At 37.5% G+C, this 19,920-nt stretch overlaps 1 protein-coding gene across 1 annotated transcript in view; it reads right to left on the bottom strand.

Annotated features, from left to right (window-relative positions):
* LOC114357626 (uncharacterized) overlaps positions 1-19,472 on the bottom strand; it is a 44,109-nt gene extending 24,637 nt beyond the window's left edge. Inside the window, exons 1-7 of the mRNA XM_028311342.1 lie at positions 19,389-19,472; positions 17,262-17,453; positions 12,241-12,469; positions 8,276-8,426; positions 2,206-2,364; positions 1,625-1,822; positions 963-1,188 (exon numbers count right to left, since the gene is read on the bottom strand). Coding sequence (XP_028167143.1) covers positions 963-1,188; positions 1,625-1,822; positions 2,206-2,364; positions 8,276-8,426; positions 12,241-12,469; positions 17,262-17,453; positions 19,389-19,444 — 1,211 coding nt within the window. The 5' untranslated portion in view covers positions 19,445-19,472. The remainder of the gene's footprint in view (positions 1-962; positions 1,189-1,624; positions 1,823-2,205; positions 2,365-8,275; positions 8,427-12,240; positions 12,470-17,261; positions 17,454-19,388) is intronic.
* Positions 19,473-19,920: the final 448 nt, after the last annotated feature.

The raw sequence follows: 19,920 nt of genomic DNA, 5'->3' as shown, positions 1-19,920 counted from the left end.
AGGGAAAGTCTACCACCCTCCCACCACGACCCTGTTCCAGAGCATTCCTCGTCCAATCTAGTAACAACTAAAATCTACCGTGTTCTTCACCTGAAATCCGCTTTATCTCGCCACAGCGCGCTAAAACTCACGAATTTGATCCTCATGTCAGGAGCAAGTGGCCAGACCAGGAGTCTTCTCTCAGAAAGCGCTGCCCCCCTCCCTACCGAGAGTCGGCCGCCCTCCCACCACACCCACCAGGCGCACCAGGAAACAGCATTGACGCATTCTTTATCCACTCTAGTACCGACCACAATCTACCATTTTCCTCACCTGAAATCCGCTTTATCTCCCCACAGCGCGCTAAAGCCCACGTATTTGATCCTCATGTCAGGAGCAAGTGGCCAGACCAGGAGTCTTCTCTCGGAAGGTGCTGCACCCCTCCCCACGGAGAGTCGGCCGCCCTCCCACCACGATCCGGCTCTCGAATATTCCTCGTCTACACTTGGAACCAACAAAATCTACAATTTTTCTCACCTGAAATCCGCTTTATCTCCCCACAGCGCACTAAAGCCCACGAATTTAATCCTCATGTCAGGAGCGAGCGGCCAGACTAGGAGTCTTCTCTCGGAAGGTGCTGCCCCTCTTCCTACGGAGAGGCGGCTGCCCTCCCACCACACCCACCAGGCGCACCAGGAACCAGCATTCGAGCATTCTTTATCTACTCTAGTAACGACCACAATCTACCATTTTTCTCACCTGAAGTTCGCTTTATCTCCCCACAGCGCGCTAAAGCCCACGAATTTGATCCTCATGTCAGGAGCGAGCGGCCAGACTAGGAGTCTTCTCTCAGAAGGTGCTGCACCTCTCCCCACAGAGAGTCTACCACCCTCCCACCACACCCACCAAGCGCACCAGGAACCAGCATTGGAACATTCTTTATCCACTCTAGTACCGACCAAAATTTATCCTATTTTTCTCACCTGAAATCCGCTTTATCTCCCCACAGAGCGCTAAAGCCCACGTATTTGATCCTCATATCAGGAGCCAGTGGCCAGACTAGGAGTCTTCTCTCGGAAGGTGCTGCCCCTCTTCCTACGGAGAGCCGGCCACCCTCCCACCACACCCACCAGGCGCACCAGGAACCAGCATTGGAACATTCTTCGTCACTTTCTGTCTGTTCTGCGCTGGCTAAGTGGACGTCGTAGCCTGTAAGTTAAGGTATGGGTTCATGAGTAAGTAGAAGTTGTTGATATGTACATACATATTTTGCAAGCATTAGGAATGTGTAATTACACGTTTTGGTTCGGCCATCCTAGAGTCCGTGAGTGTAGCCATATTTAAAATTTTTATCATAAGTCGTCGCTTGCCTGACTGACGTATCTGTCATTTTTTTCGAAACTGTTATCTACACCATCTTAATCAATTTCGCAAGACGAATCGATCTGTCTAATCGCCTGAAAATTTTGCAAAATGTCAGTTACGTCAGTTAGAGAGGCAACCGACGAAGTGACATTATTTATCTTAAGACAACCATGCGTTAGTGTTAATTTCTCTTGAGTGATTTTATACGAAACTTAACTTTACTTGTATAATTGAACCTTTTGTCTTTTTGTAATTTGAATTAGATTCAAAATACACTCACCATGTTTCCCTTTAGCGATCCACACCCTGGTCTTCTCAAAGACGACTCTGTACATATCATCGGATGGCTCCCGTATGGCCGACAACGCGACATGGGCGGCGCCTTGCGAACGGAGTTCCAACACCAGACCAGCTCTGTTCCTTGGCGCTGCCACCCACTGCCACTCCCAGGAGCCTCGGGATGAGACAGCTAGGTGCTCTGAAGAAATAGGCGATGTAAGTTAATAATAGTACTTTAAGAACGAATAACTAATCCGAAGTAGAACCACAGAATAGTAATAAGTACTAGAACTGGGCACGTTTAAGTGCTAACGCTACACGCTATCTGCACCACGAAATCATGCGAGCAGAAACCTTTCCAAACAACTAACACAAACTAGGTAGTGTTGGACCATCAAAATTCTGATTCACACAAATCGTATTACGTTGAACAATTTGTGTAATTAACTAATATTTCATTTGAATGCTTAAAAATTTGGTCTGCCAGTGACTGGCAGCCAGTCTGCCAGTGACTCTCATAATAGATCGTTGGTAGAAAATTGACTGACGGAATATAATTTAGGGATAATAATATAGTCTCACCATTGGCACAGAAGTAGGCGCTCTGTGTGTCGCTCCTGTGCAATCCTTCGGGAAGCACTAAGACACTGGCTGACCGGATCACTGAACCCACGAGCGTCTCGTTGTTGAACGAAGTGTACGACACTGAGCAGTTGTCAGCGCTGTACCCGGTTATTTCCACTGAAAAGAGAAATAAAATAATCAATCTACCTACTTAGTGAAAAAATAATTCATGGTCAATACACAGTAAATAAAATAAATATCGTCCTATTTTAATTCCAGTATTTGCTATTCAATCAAGCTATAGTACCTATGTACCGTACCTCTAACCATTTAGGTCATCCCTACAGTTTTCAAGTTTCAAACACACACATAAAGCTATTAAAATTAAATCTACCATTGTCTTTCCCATAACGGATAAATTAAAAGTCCCAATGAATCGGCTTCAACCATAAAAATATGCTTTTACGAGGTAACTCCATTATCGAATTCAATCATTCAGCATACGATGACTGCTCTTAATACGGTTCCAATATGCCATAAAGCAAAAGGGTACAGAAAGTCTATGACTCGTATCGACTATGGTTTAAATCTCGCAGCTGCAAGTAAGGTTTGACAAATGCTATTTGCAGCAGCATCTGTCGCAAGCACATTCTCACCACGTTATACTAGACAGCATTTCCCGCTTGGACTGAATATGTCGCGTTTGCGACTAGTGTCAAGTCCATCGTAGACTGTGATGGCATTTAGCAGGGAATGTTGTTGGATTGGTTGCGCTCGTCACTTTGTCCGCATCGCATCGTAGGTGTCACGTAAAATTTTGTTCCTAATGTAGGTAAGAGCACCCGTGGCGTCAAAAAAGGTGCTATTACGGTCATAAATAAACTCCTCCTAAATTCTTTTCTATGCGGCATAAAATGGATGTAGGTATTTTTGGGTAGCGTTAACTTCGAAGCTTGAATTTTTTACAGCTTCGCGCAGCTCTTTTTTACGGGACCCTAAAAACGAACTACAAAATTCGGAAAGCCGCAATTTTTTCGTCTTCCTCCAAGTGGGTTTCCAAAAAATCAGCTGACACGGCATATTCAGCCGAAACCTACTGTTTTGCTGCGTATTGATCTCCACTGTGATACCGCCCTCAAACGTATATTGTCTCGTAATCCAGGGCAACATAAAATTACTTTATTCTCCCTGTGTTCCTTTCAACTCATTCCTGACGCAGCATTTTTATCTCTATTCTTTATGATTATGACAGTACGAGTGGCGTCGCGCCCCAGTTCATAAGCGGTAACGGTCGTAATGATGATAAAATGCCGATTTGCATTTTTGTTTGCTTCTTTGCATCAAAATGAACGATGCCACTTGGATATTTTTTCCGGGAATACACGTTTTAATATATTTTTATGGATATACGTTTATTTTTGGTGACTACGTCAAAATTGCCCTATTTTATGGGTGGAATTAAAAAGTTTAATTAAGCTCGTGTAGATAAACGCATATAATATGCATACCTATGTAACAAAAACAATATTGCAAGATCCATTTGACAAAATTAAATGCCTTAAATTATGACTTATCTAAAAGACCAACTTCTTCTACATTACTCCAGAAGTAGAGCATGTTTATCAATTAAAAACTGTTATCTTTAAAGTAGTTTAGGTAGACAAAATGGAGGGGAGACTGGAGAAACAGACCTAACAGCTTTTAGCCGAAGCGGTGGCGGCATAATTAGTAAATTACTTGGACCAAATCGCTGCATTCTCGTCACTTGCACAAATGCGTGGGTATCACAAATGCCATGCGAAGAATCTACCGCTACAGCCCCGATGCGGGGAACACTCAGGAAGCAATGGGAATGTAATATTTTTACTGTAAGTGTGAAGCGGGGAATGGGGATAATGAATCTTTTTGTTTTTAGTCATTGAATTTCCTATGAAAGTTTTTAGGAAATGCAGTTATTTTTTATATTCTCGACTCTCTATACTTCGGCTGAGTTGCACTACCTTATTTAACCGTAGCATTAACATTAACCGGTGCTTTTTGTATGGAGTTTAAAATAGTGCAACTCAGCCTCAGAAAATTTGATGAAACGGGATGTAAACCTATATAAAGGTATATAACCTGTGTACATAATTAAAAAAAAACTTTAAGAAAGAAACAAGTTTCAACACTTTCTTAACTTGCAAGCCCTTTTCTAACTAATTATTTTGTCTCCGAAGTGAATCATTCAACAAAATCATGAGTAGGTGTCGTGGACGCGAAGCTCAGCATACTTGCCAATTAAATTTTGATTGGAAACGGCCTTTTCTTAATTGGCTACCAACAAGGAAAACCGTTAATTGGTTTGATTGGCTTAATGATTGTAAGAGTATTATTTCGACTTCGAAGTTTCATTAATAAACTAATCACGTTGACAGTATTTTCCTGAAATGGAACTATTGCCATGATTTAAGCCACTTTCTTGGTACCGTGATAATAGAATTCCCTATTAATGGAATTCCCAGAATTTGTATCCCAAACGGGCTATGCTTCGTGGCTAGGTGGTTCGAGTTCTGAACTTCAATGGCCAATGCAGGTTTGAATCTCGCTGAGGGTAAATGTTAGTGATGAGTACGAGAGCATTAGTATTCATGAACCTACTTCTCTATATTTACAGTAGAACAAATACTTATACTTAAGTTCGTAGTTTCCTTAGATTGGGTCTAAAAGTAAATAACTAGGTACACTTACCTATCTTAAAACTAAGAACTTTTTTTAAAATTAATATCAATTTTGTAATGAAAATAATTCAAACGGTAATTAACAATTCCATTGACAAACAAATAATTGTTAGTCCCCAGCGTTATCGCCAGCAATCACGAGCCGCAAACTCAGACGTCACCCCATCAGTTCCCCAGGCGATATGGAAACTAAACTACCTTGGAACCCGCAACGAATTTAATCAAAGGCAAAATGGACCGCACATTTACAGGTCGGGATAATAACCCTCCACGAGATAACGACACAATCACAATGCTGTACAACAGTGCAGCCAAACAAGGCCCTAGTTCCACGTCAATTTTAGTTTAATCTAAATGGTAATAGAAACCAGCGAGAATGACGAACTAATAATATTTGAGTATCAACACCGAAAGGGCTCAGAGATTGGAAATTTAAATTTGCAACGCTCATCAGGTTTACATGAATTTTTGAAGCTGAATTTCAATTCAGTTCGTCGTTTCATTTTTAATAGTTTCGCAGCTCAAAGTTTGCAAGTGCTAAGTTTCGTTCGCTGAAGATTTTGCGTGGGAATTGTGGCATTGAGTGAAATACAATTAGGATCAATTTAGTATCAAGTTGAAACTCGTGTACTCGCTTAGGATTTTTGAAATTAATCATGATCAATTAATTATAGTAGATTGATAATGAAGCCTCATCGATACAAAATTGGATTATAGGTCTAATATTAACATTATCTTGGTTTCAGGAATAATCTTTGTCATAATATGTTTCCTTTATATTTCAATATTTTCTGCAGTTTTTTGCAAATCTTAATTTCATTTCAATATTCGTGGAGGAAGTCGCAGGTATAAATCTAGCAATTAGTTTTCTCTTGGGTAAAGACAAAAACGTTGTTTCTGAATTAAAAAGTTCCACGAATTTCTCCTAACGGCTTAATATGAAACTGTAACTTGAGAACAATAACTGAGCTTCAAATTGTCGGCTCAATATCTCTAAAGCTCTCAAGAGAGCGTCGAAAGCTAGCCAAGTTGACGCTGGTTTGTTTACACTGCAATCTTGGGTGGTATGATATTTGCCAACAAAAATACTGCAAGCTAAATTAGTCCGCAACTTTATTTCAGGAGCCGATATTACGGTGGGAAGTTGCTTGTACCTACTATTGATATTCAGAAGCACAGTACACCACTAGCCAAGTTTTCCAATAAATATAGGTATTGCTCTACGAATCTATGATTCTTTGTAGTTCAATATAGAAAGTGTCAGATATATGCGATTGTAAAGTTGGGTTGTGTAATAGAAAACATGCGTGGAACATTCTACATTATTAATTTTCAGGAATGTAAATGATTTTTCGTTTACTTTTAATGATGCGAGGATTTTAGGTAACGCATGAACATTGCTTAAAGATGACAAAATGTAAATTGCATCGGTGTGGTAGCATTATAATTTAATCGTCATTTCGAGAATTTAATAATGAGATTAGTTTGTGACGTCATCTTAATCTATTTACGGGATTTACACTGGAGTTTGTATCAAGTTTTTAGCATCCTTCTAATAAAATTGGCTGGTGTGTGTGTTGTAATAACAAAGTTGTTTATTGGTTTATTACAGTTCCCTGATAGACGAAGACAATATATTTGGCGAATTGTGGTGAAGTCAAACAAGAAGTGTTTACCTAGTTCGATTCTGGGAACTCTATATTTGCAATCGATACCAGTATTGCAGAGGTTTCAGCAGACGGCCACAGTTTCTGAGAAATTGTAGCGATAGGATTCCTTGTTTTTCTCTTTTTGTTATTCTTTACACCCGTATTGTGTCTATGGCTTCTATTGTCATGGCTGAAGGGTATTGAAGAAATAGGTAAATTAATTTTATTATTATGTTGGTATCGTATTAATATAATACAGTGTTTAGTTAGTCGTTTTACCTAAGACTTCAAAATAATTTTTTTTATACAACATTTTAACAACCATCTTCCAGGTACATATTCGTATCAGATGATTTTACTCGAATGAAATAAATAAGCAAAAGTTATCAGCTCATTAGAAGTTTGGTAAGTGGGTCAAATGGTCAGGTGGAGCTAATTTATAAGGAAAGATGAAAAATGTTTTTTACGTTATTAAATTGAACTAATTAGTAAACAGTTGAAGTCAGCATGCCTCAACTTCACAATAATCTCGGGACGAATCTGCTGAACCAGTTTCGAGAATTTAGCTGAAAAGTTCATTAAAATATTTTGCTCGACAGACTTTCCACAATAAAAGCAGAATAAGTAAGCTCTCTTTGTTTACCAAAATATTTATCTACCTATCGAGGTACAACTCAAAGGTGACTAACTGACTGACTGACTGACATAGTGCCACGCGTACGAAGTTGCGGGCGGCCGCTAGTAGCTAAATACAGGCGTCTATTTAATTGTGATAATATGTGGAAGATTGTCTCTCTTGATTGGATCTCTGGTTTATACTATTTCGTCCTAAATTCCCGCAACAATTGTTACTAACTACACAGCGTGAACCCATACAAATGCAAATGGACGTTGCACCGCCCACACTCCCACAAATCGTGTGTGAAACTCCAGGTAATGTAATTGTTAATACCCAACAGTAACATGAAAATGCATTAGATGTGTTTAGTAACAGCAAGAAGGATCTACAAGAGTAGTTACGGGAATATGGTAGTTGTCACCGCTAATTCTAAAATACTCGTTTCAGCCAAATGACTGAAACGAGTATTTTAGAATTAGCGAATGAAGCCATATTGTTTTAATTTTGTCATAATCCTTAATCGTGTAAGTAGGTATATTCCGAAGACTATAGCGATTATGAATCGAAACTAGGAATACTTTGTTACGGGTTTTACTGTTCCTTTTTCTACTGTCGGGAGCTTCGAGAACACTTGGAACATTTTTCGCATTCTTTTGTCTCTTGTGGCTAATTAATAGCGTTGATAAAGCGAGTTTAGAATTCTGCTGTTTTATTTAACTTCTCAATCATACTTAAGATTCTTTTAGAGAGCTGGCAAGAGCATACAGATTTTAAGGACTTAAAATCAATGTTTATGTAGGAATCACGCTGTATCTGGAAAATCTGGAAAACGTGTCGTGTTTCAGGGGCGTGAAATTTGTCTTCAGGCAAAAAGGCAAGTACCTATAGCGATAAATATAAAGAACACTGCACAGTTGAAAAAAGTCTGACAAAAGTGACTTTGACTTCTCAATCTTGCATTGCTCCTTCTTATCACTGCCCCACTTATTGTCCCAAATATTGGTAGGGGTAAAGTTATACTGGGACGTGTAAAAGCGCTTAGTAAAAGCCTATTTGCATAAAGTGCTTTTGTATTTTTACTAATCAGATATGAATAGTATTACCTGTAATATTCTTTCTTCCAGGCGTGTTGACTGCAACTCGCACCACTAACTGCGTGCCTCCCCGAGGACCAAGTCTGAGTCTCTCCGTCACGTAAAGGGCGCCAGTGCTCGCGAAAGCTGCGCCCGCGCTTAGCGCTAGCAGTGCTGTCACCTGAAAATGTAGTTCAATTAGTAATAGGCTGGTTGGCTATTCTGTAATGTTACGCTGGTGAAGACACAGAGTGTGACGCACAGTTTGAGATCTCAACCGAGCAATGTTATGGTACAAAGGATATCATCATCATCATCATCATCATCATGTTATTTAGTCCTCCACTGCAGGAAGACGGCCTTCTATAATTTACCGGAGGTAAATGGAGGATTTGGCCCACACTCTCCATGCTGACCAGACTGGTTAGGAAGTATTAGCTGTGTGCTATAGTTAAAACGTACTCCCGCCGGAACACTGTGGTAGGGTTACCTACATTATTATGTTGGGGCATGAAAGAGTGTTACATAAAATCTTATTTGCATAAAATACAACTTTGAACAGATTGTTTAAGGCCATTTGATGTGTGTGATTGTCCAATCGTAAAAACCTTTTTTGCGTAACCTGAAACGTTTGCATGTAAAATCCGAATGTAAAAAGGTTCACCGTAACAAGGGGTTTTGTTTTAATTTCCTGTTGTATTATATTTCTGATTTTGTTGGCAATGCATAATTTGTGGGACCTAATGTATTCCTTGTTTAAATTAAAATATTTTGTTACAAATAACAGGTATACCTACTAGGTAAATGCGTACAAGAATTTAGAAACCGTGAACTAGCCAATGTAAATTATACGTAAAACAATGATTATTATCGTGCATTATCATCTTTCTTAACAAATCAATGTAATTTAGTACCATTCAGAGGGAGGTAAAAAAGATCTACTTAATACCTTTTTTATCTAGATAGAATGCTCCTTTTTCTAGTCTAGTACACATGGATCGTAAAGTAAAAATGGCGAGGGGTTAATAAAATCCCAGTCAATTCGGAGATCTAGAGCCGAGTGACACGTGTGATATCGATGTGTTCGTGATCGGCACTCATCGAATCCCGATTAGGGATCCTGGGGTGATTCCGGCGCGAATCCCGGGAAATGGGGCGATTACGCCATACATCCCGGCTTAAACGGTTCAAACTCGCATCAGCCGATGCACGTTCTCCACACATTGCGGTGTTGGTACAGCCGATAACATATAATATCGACCCTATTACAACAATATGTAAGATGCTGCTAAAGTGTACGCTTAATATTCCATTGTTTGTACATTAACTTCGCAGAAGATATGGCTGAATTGGTTGTAGGTTGGAAACCAATTTGTGACTATAGATCGTTTCATCTATGAAAACGCGCCCCGCCATTCTTCCGCTAATGTTTAAGTGTTTTCTGTAAACGCTAAATTATCCATTAGTTCACACGAACACTACAATAATGACGCTCGGATTGCTCGGATCAAGTTTCTCGACCAAACATTGGTAGGGCGCGTCTTCGTGGATGAAACGATCTAAATCAGAGTTTAATTTGAACCTGCTACAAGGACATTATCTTTATCTATTGAATCTACATTTTTATTTAAAAGGACGTAAAGTTAAACATTATGGCGTCTTAAGCAGTTGTAAAATGTCTGACTTTTAGTGTCGGTAAGTAGTCCACGTCATCATAAAAAAATGACCACCTACACCAAAAGCTAGCATACTGAAAAACCGTCCAAAGCCATAATTATTCATTTTAAGAGACCTACTTTCGAAATACAAAGTTAGTTGCTTACAAAAGGTATAGTTCAAAATTAACGCAAACGTTACCTACATGGAATGAGGTGCAAAAGACAAGGGTAAATAAGTTTTAATTGGCTAGCGAACTCGTTAGCCCAGAGAACACAATGTATCGCTCGTAATTAAGCTAACTTGAATTAATTATAGCCCTGGTTTCGAATTTCAATGGCACAAAGTTTGAATTTAAATGAAATGTGGCACAAGAAATTCCCTTAAAAATATATTATTATCTCCTGCTTTATTTCAAACAACTGTCTTCTACTTGGATTTAACAGCAACCTTTTCACGAAAACTATTTTTATATTTGGCGCGAATAGGGTGGTTGTTCCTAGATACCTTCTGTGTTCCAAACATAAGCAACAATAATTATAGTTGTCTTTATTATTTATGTTTAGTCCAAATATTTGCTCATCATTTTAATTATACCTACTGCTTTTACGCTTTTTTACCTATTAATTTTTTTTCTTTAACTAAGTGGCATTAAGTCTTGAAATAAAAAAAATAATAATTCGGACCCTTCGGTCAGGGAAACTATTTCTATACAGGGTGGAAACGATAAGTGATCTCACTCGATTATTTCTAAACTATGCAAGATATCGAAAAACTGGTTACTGATCCTGAAAGTGCTTCACGAGCTCTATCCAACGGTACCAATAATAGGTTACAAAATAAACTGGATCTATCCGAAAATTCAATGTTTCCAGCTTCCATACATTTAGAAAAACCACTTAACATTAAAAACTACACTAGCTATCCAAAAACTGGTTACTAATCCTAAAAGTGCTTCACGAGTTCTATCCAACGGTACCAACAATAAGTTACAAAATAAACTGGATCCATCCGAAAATTCAATGTTTCCAACTTCCATACATTTAGTACTGCCACAGTCATGGTACTCATGTCTTGATAATATTATAGCAAGTAAAGCCTAGAAGCAATGTTTTCCATATTTTTTTTAAATAAGAATGCAATTTAAGTTGATTTTAAGTGTTTATTGTTTAATAAAAAAAAATACACTTTTCATATTGTGTGGCTGGCATACATTTAGCTAGTATGGAGGCGAAAACATTGAATTTTCGGATAGATCCAGTAAATTCTGTAACCTATTACTGATACCGTTAGAAAGAGCTGGTGAGGCTCTTTCAGGATCAGTATTCAGATTTTCGATATCTTGTGTAGTTTAGAAATAATCGAGTGAGATCACTTATCGTTTCCACCCTGTATTACTAGAATGTCATAGTACGAAACCGCTTTCAAAACACAAACCTGACCTAGATAGCGTTATACAAATTTAACGTCATGGATCGCAAACCTAGTAAATACATGTGAAATGTTTACTAACTCGAAATCCTAAGTAAATACAATTATTTTCATATGTTAACGGTGCGTGAATTAGCGCGTGTATTTGAGGTCACGTGAGTCGGTCGAAAGATCTACAAAGTTTGTTTTATCTCATTATTTCGTTGCCGTAGGGTATGTTTGATGTTGTAGAGTAAACAGGGCTTTAAAAATGCGTGAAATGTGACCCAAAGCAAACTTTGCCCGTGAAAATCCTGTTAGGCTGAAACTAAATAATGTTTTCGCAGAAACATTTCAGTAACACAACGTGTGACGTAAATTGAAATTAAAAACTGAGCGTAGGTAGATAATCTTTTTAAGCCAAAAAATAAAGCCTCCATAAAACATCGTTTTAGCTCACAGAAAATATTACTTAGGTAGGTACCTACCCTTGTTTTTTACTAGGTGAATTTTATAAGTCAACAAATTAATGATAGCAGAATATTGATCCTGTTCATAGTATGATCTCTGTAATTTCAAAGAATACCCACATGCTCTTTGCCCTTGTTTTTTCTACTATTCTATTTATCGCTTGAAGGGGCTTACTTAGGCACTAACGTATAATAAATCTTCAAAATCTGCAAAACATACTCATCATCAACAGCCCTTTACAGTCCACTGCTGGACTATGAGCCTCCTCCACTATAGTGGAGGGTTTTGCCATAATCTCCACGCTTGGCAGGCGGGTTGGAGATCGCAGTTTAAAAGATTGATGTTTTTCAGAGAGCGCTGCTGCCCATTCTCTGTTTGATGTGTAGTCCCTAAGTCGCCTCTTACGACACCCGCGGGAAGAGTAGGGGTTGGTGACAAATGTATTCTACTCTACTCACATCCATACAATTGTTGATGTTGTTCGTGATCTTGACGTCCACTTCAACGGTCTCCCCGACCTTCAAAGCTGGGGGTAGTGCGAAGTCCAGCTGTATGGGCCGGAAGACATTGATGGTTCTGGGTGCTGAGAAACGCAGCCCTCGGTTGGACAGGGATAGCGCCCAGAGCGACCACCGCCCTGCTTCTGAGGGTGCTGTGATGGTCACACCATCGGTGGATAGCTGACTCCTGGGGAAGATAAGGAAATAATGGTTATAGTCATAGTCATAGTCATTTATTCCATAAACAATAACATTATCGTATTGGAAATATTACAAAAAACATGAAAAATTAAAAAACATCAACCGATATAAAATCACAAATTATACAACACAGCATACAACTTTAAGGAAGCATTTAACAAAATGGGATCTTTACTTTTTATCATTTAAATATACTTAGGAATCAACCGGTTGTGGTGGTGGCCTTCGACGAACGTTAAAAGTTACTAGCCATCAAGAATAATAATTTTAAAATCATGTCGATCGTCATTTTGTTTTATATTTTTATACAGAAGGTGTCTTCGTGCTTCAATTCGCACGACAAGTTTCGTAAATAATAGGTTAATCCATTTAAAACAAAAGATGATTAATCCATGAAGTTATTCCAAACATTGTATCATTCATTATTTTCTTTTCACGAAATTCCCGAATACTCACTATGTACCTAAGTATTATAACATTCAAGCACGCACTACTTATAACTCTTGTGATCTTCAACTTTCAAGATGGATGTAGGTAGTCTCCAGGGGAGACCTGATTCTGGACCCTAATTTAATTTGGATCCGAAATGAAATAAATATGAAGAAAAATACGTTGTAATCTTTTACTGAAAGTTTTCTGAAGCTGTTTTATAAGTAATAAAGTTATGTTATAATCTTTAACACAGCTTTCACTAATCCATGCAATACGTATCCATACTATCCATATCTTTCAATGTTTATGTAAATAACTACACTACTTTTNAACGTGGGCAAGATAACTTGATAATACTGTCTTGTATGGATACAAGACTTATTGATTAGTTAAAAAATATAATAGCAAGCAAGCTTTAATTTCTCCTGTGTGCTATGGCATACGTCTGCCTTATTTTTTTATTTTGTCTTGAAGAAAGTAGGTAAATTAAATTCAAATTAGAATCTCTAATTTTGTTTTGTAGATCAAGCTTCTTGACAGATATTCCAGTCAATAAAGTGTTATAGAAAGAAATGCGTAGGAGTACCAAGCATTTCCCTTTACACCGTGTTTTGAGCATTAATTAACTGGACTAAGATGGCAGTAGTAGAATTAGCAGTAGGCTGAGAAAGCCGAAAGTCTTAGGTGGTAGATTTGGGTGAACTCTAAAAAATATGCTTGATACGCGACTCTATAAAGTAATATAAAGGCTTAACTTTTATACGTGATAAAAGACGTTTTTATGCACTACAATTCCATAAATCTGGTGCTCGTATCACAAAGTTAGATTACGAGCGCGATCGCTTTGTCTCTGTCGCACGACCGGACACTGAAAACGGGATTTACATGATGCGACTTAAGTTTATCAGAAAAACCCCTTGAAAAAAAACTTTCCGAAAACTGCGTTGAGCTCTTTGCCATTGGTTTTTGGCATAACTCTAATGTTCCGTGTTCAGATTTCAGTTGAGATCATTCATAAAGAAGATAAAACTAAATCTCATCAGGACTCTTTTACTCAGAAAAGCGTGACTTATAATAATAATACATGTCCGTTTTCACCATCAATCCCTAATTTTTAAGTGACCTCTATGGTAACAAATAACAGGAATTTTGCTGTCATAGGGGTCACTTAAAAATTAGGGATTGATGGTGAAAATGGGCATTAGAAAAAAAGGCCTGCTTTGGAAGGCTCTATCAAACTTTATTATTACGCATTGCATGTGCGTCGGCCAGTGTAAGCGCCGCTCCCTGCGGATCTACTTTATCATGTCATCCGGTTTGAGTTACGGCCATGATGCGAATGTATTAGACGTGAAACGTAGCTCGTTTAAAAACATAATTTAATTGTTTTATTTATGGCACAATGTAGACTCAACAACCATACGCCTTATGTTTATGCTAAAAGGAAAAGCTAATAAGAAATTACTAAACAACGATATGCGGTGTGTAATTTAAATTTAATTTGACTGATTATTATTCATTTACCATTATTTATCTTCTATTCTTTCCAATTATTTATCAGTATTATCTATAGTTGTGTCTATAGACTCTATATTCATGCACATTATCTACAATCATGCACGATGTTGATTTTTAAATTATTATTTCGTAGAATGACATTTTATTCTGCCTAATTTTACCTACTAATATTTTTAGCGACCTACAAAAACTCAAATATTTTTGGGAGGAAACCTAAAAGCTTGAGGAAAGCTATAAGATAAATTAATTAGTATGTGCCTAGCTTACATCATGAATAAATTAAAGCGTACCAATTCTCATAAAGTAGGAAATGAAATTATCATATTGAAATATTGAATACAGTTTCCTTTACTGGACCGGACGTTATTCGGACGCTGTTTATCACGCCGTCCGGTCGGAGGCACCGGTTTGTTGTTCCGTAATATAAATGAATCGGTAATTTATGCACATTTTATGTAATCACGTTTACTATAAATATTTTTAATAATTTATGAAATACAAATTTCAATTTTAATACTATTGCAAGCAGCTTTCGGCCTGGTTTGTGATGTTGGTAATGTTTCTGTGTGTACTAAGGCTTATAATGTTAATTATGTATGTATGTTAATCTCTTGTCTGAAATACATACAAGCTTGCTAGTTTGAGACTACGTAATTGACATGATAGTTGGCACGGTTAATACATGTTATTAATATTGTATATCTATCAATTTGCTGTCTGGCAATCAATAACTGGATGATCAAGTGATTCTAGGCTTCATGGCTTGTTATTTAATTGTATACGCGTCTCTGCCACACAGTCGGAAGTGATAAAAATCGTAATCAATACCGCAGTCAAGATAGCTGTGTTAATGTATTGTATTTTTTAGTATACCATGTAAAATGCTGGATTAAACTATTACATTTAAAATAATTTGCTATGATAACAATGAGATGCGGCTTTACACTACCACATTCCATAATTACAACTACGAAAAAAATATGCCAAATAATATTTTACTGTAGATAATCCTAGGCACAGTTCATTACTACAAATGAAAATGGAATAGTTACGTATTTATAATGCTCTGAATCTTGAATTTTCTAAATTGTATAGCAGTGTGGCAAATCAATTACTTAGGCTGGGTTGCACCATCTTACTTTAACTTTGACAAACGTCAAAAATCTGTCAAATTCCATACAAAAAACGCCGGTTATCGTAATAGTTACGGTCAAAGTCAGGTGGTGCAACTCAGCCTTAGATTTGAAGATTTGAGGCAATCTACAACTGATTTTTATCATGATTAAGTATGTATTTTTATTGGCGGACTGCTGCATGGCCGAATGTGTATCTATGTCTATATTTTTTTTTAATAANAAAATGTTTTTTAAAGTCTTCGTGGAAGATGTATGTAAATATTAATATGCTATTATTCATACGGAACTTTATTAAACAATTAAATGCAAATATATTTACTTCGTTATTGTTATGGAAATTTAGATATTTTAATGTTGCAATATTTTACATATTTGTACATAATTTCTTCATTTTTAAGAGAAAAATTATGAAAAAAATTAACAATATGTATTACCTCCTTCTCGATTTTTTAGTGCAATAAAAAAAATATCGCACAAGTGGACTTGCATACTTCTTCCAGGGGGGGTGCGAAATATGGGTCTGGTCTAGTGATTTTTGAAAAATACTATAATCCGGGCCTTTTCAAGGCGAGAGTGAATAGGCACTTGCAGGGCAGAAATGTACCATCCTAGACTGCATCCCACTTAACATCAGGTGCGATTGAGGTCAAATACCTGCCTAGTTATGCATAAAAAAAAACATGTTCGTTTTGGCCAAGTTATTCCATAGTTGGTAGGATTATGTTTCATAGTGAAGGCTTTCTTTCTTACTTCACTTTCATATTATCATTTCAGCTAATTTCAGTCCAAAGCTAACGATATCTTTTTTTTCATCTAGCTGCTGCCAGAAATATTTTTGCAGTGCATCGAGTTGATGTGGGCGTCCTACATTTTCAAAGAAGTTGCATAAGTAAATAAAGTTTAGTTTATTAGTAATTTTAATATAATTTTTAACTTTTACAAAGATAACAGACAAGGTTCCGTTCTAAGAGAGGCGTTTAGAGGTTACACAAATAAGTTAACAAAATATTCCTCAAATTTGAACCCGTTGTTGTTGAAAACATCATAATACTGATTATACATACAAATAATACCCCAAACTAGGTCGAGAGTTTGAACAAACTTTGCCTATTCGACTACTTAGGTAGTTAATCTGTAGGTGCTCAGGTAACTTAGTGCTTAACCGATGTTTGGCTGCCTTTGAACGTTAAAGCACAAATAATGTGGGTAACGTAAGTGATTGATTAAGTGCTGTTCAAATTTCTGAATATTGTTTCGGGGTTTCATAACATTACAGGTAAATACTTCCCAAGCTGAATAATGGATGTTTGTGCTTCGTCTTAATTATTTTACATATTTTGTGTTCTTATCACTGATCAAGGAATGGTCAGCTTGTGGTCTTTAAGTAATTGATTTAGGGTGAGAACACCCCAAAAATCATTTCCAGCAGTATCAGCAAGTAAATAGCGACTCGGTGGAGGCCAACGTGTTAAAAAGGAATTGTGTTTTTTAGGGTGCTTTCACACAAAAGTCTTCACACATTAATCTTCAACTCGTGAGTACTGATGGGTACCTAACTTACGTATAGTTGAAGCATTTGTTATGAGGTACACCGCCTGCGCCATCGCCGACGTATACAAAGCACACGCCGGCTGATTCAAACTCTGGGTCGGGTTACGGTGATCTAGAGAAGGTACAAAGTAAGGAACTCACGTATAGTTGAAGCACTTCCACATCCACAGCCGGTCGTGTAGCGCCGGCGGTACGAGATGCGCAGGAGTTTGCGGCGCAGGCGCTGTTCGTTGTCGGTAAAGCACGCCGCCACCGCACGCGCCGCCGCCGACGAATAAAGACACGCCGGCTGATACAAACTCTGGGCCGGGCTGCTCTTCGTGCTCGGAAGTTCTAGAAAGAAGAGGAGGTTATGAACTTTAAGCACATAAATTAACTATCCTATAAAGTTCGGTGGACTGACTACCTGGTGAAGCGCAAGAACCCCGAAAAGTATATAATTGTACAATAAAATAATGTAATTTATATTAATATTAAGGAATATTATTACTATTAAGCATTATTTTGTAATTGTTAATGTTAGATGTTAACTAAGTACCTATTAAATGTTTGCTACACCCTCACAGGGTCAATGTATGAATGCATGTAGGTATACCTGTATACTGTCTGTGCTGAATATGTTAATGCAAATGAATAAATAAATAAATAAAGTGCCTGCATGCGTGTAGGTCTTTTTCTAGCACTGAACTATAAAGAAACGTCTTTACTTATAAATTTTAACTTTTTTCACAACTCAAATTTTTCTTGTTAGGTCGCTCATTGGGCAAATTGAATTTAATAAAAGTATGAAATGCTCGAGAAATCAACTACCAGTAATACACATTCCATAGCTTCCTTTGTTTATCCGTCTGATCAAAAGAAAACAATCTTCACTTCGCCCGTTCGATCAATTTCAACTTATTGGCGACGGTAAAAACTCACAATCGGACCTCCCAAATGGCAGCGGAAGCTACTCATACGCTACGTGCCCCAATTCCAGACGTATGAAAGGCCAGCGAATGTTTCCACTGAATTTCCTCACGAACGGCCCGGAGATGAATCATCCCTACATCATGTGACATATTCTTGGCTACAAGTTTCTGTCATAGCAAGAGAGATCAGCCAGCCTTTCTTTTAGTTTTTAGGAACTTTTCATGAAAGTTATCAGAGCCTCATCATTTTATTCATTTTACAAAATACCTGTTATAGTCTAAAATATTAGCTCTTTCTCGCAGTTTTGCCCATATGGATTACAATGTATAAATAACGCAACCAAAAAGCAAATCAAACCTATGTTTATCAAGCTGTATATTATAAAAAGTTGGGGTGTTCCAAATTCAGAGAATACTTGAATAAAACATTAGCTGTAACTTTGTACCTCTCAAAGTGTAAAAATGTTATAATTTTCCAGAGATTCTTACGCCATCTTGATAAAGTTCATTATACAAAAATTGGTATTGATGCAACAGCTTTCTTAGCATTTCACTAAAAGAACAATAAAACCTTTGTTATTCGTACTGGCGGTTTTACTTTGGCTGCTACTATAGTATGTTGCAATTTCTCATTTTCGAATGAAGTAGTTTTATTTGAAACGCCGGTGTTTGTTTTTCAACGTTTTTTGATACGGAAAACGTTGTGTTGCAAAGAAAAGTTATTCATTAGAATTTGTATTTACGTGAATGTACAGAGAAATGAAAACGTTTTACTCATTATTAAATTTAATTTCAGTTGTGAATTTGAAAATGTTGTGTTTGTAAAAGTTAGTTTTGAATGGATTTATTTTAAACTTGTTTAGAACTTTTAACAATGGTTCGTTTATTCAAGCATCCAATAGCTTTGTCGTTTTTATTGGTACTTATATTAAATATAATCGTCACCATTATCTGCATGACGTAAAACAGGTTAGAGAATGCCTATTAGTAAAACTATTTGTACAACTTTATTCGTGCATCATCATCATCATCATTTCAGCCATAGGACGTCCACTGCTGAACATAGGCCTCCCCCGATGCTTTCCATGTTGATCGATTGGTAGTGGCCTGCGTCCAGCGCTTCCCTGCTACCTTTATGATGATTGTCATCGGTCCACCTTGTGGGTGGACGTCCCACGTGTTCGTGCATTATAGTGTAAACGTGCCCAAAGCTCCTTGCTGAAAATCAGTACCTATCATAGCACAAAATGTCAACGGGGACCTATTTGGTACACTTCGTTTTCTATTATACTTATATCGTTATGGATATTTTACGTGCAAATAAATAAGTCCTTATACTTAAACAAATAAGACTCACGTTTGGTGTGGGTCGAAGCGAGCGTCGGGAGGTGCGCGTGCGCCGATCAGACACATGGTAGAGTCTGGTGGCGCCAATACTCGAAGCTGAAGCGTAGCGCGCGGGTACCACCAACGACGTTCTTCAATCGCTACTGCCACCTGGTGGAAAATTGTAATCTTAGTATGCTGACGCTGGAACAGGATGATGATTTACTAAGAGTTCTTTGATTGTAGGAATATTTTTCAGGATTGATTTAGGAGGATAACAATAATCGAAGGAGGTCATTGTCGGGCTGCCATGCCAATTTGTGGGTCTGTAGTTTGAATACTGTCGACCGCCTGGACAATTGTGACTATGTAATCATTTTGTAATTTGAGTTTTTAGGACTACTAACTTAATTAAGCCCCAAGAAACACACACAGAATGATTTGCACTGATTCCAGTCCATTGATAAAATAATAAAAATGCTTCTTATAATGATCATCAAGTTAGAAATCTGTAGAAAACAGGTACTAGATAACCCAATAATGTATTTGAACGAGTCGTCTCA

The sequence above is a fragment of the Ostrinia furnacalis genome, unplaced genomic scaffold (genome assembly GCF_004193835.3).
Source record: "Ostrinia furnacalis isolate ACB-3 unplaced genomic scaffold, ASM419383v2 OfSCF3279, whole genome shotgun sequence".
Classification (NCBI taxonomy): Eukaryota; Metazoa; Arthropoda; class Insecta; order Lepidoptera; family Crambidae; genus Ostrinia; species Ostrinia furnacalis.
The sequence above is the reverse complement of the archived record's forward strand: the minus strand, read 5'-3'. Positions and strand labels throughout refer to the sequence as shown.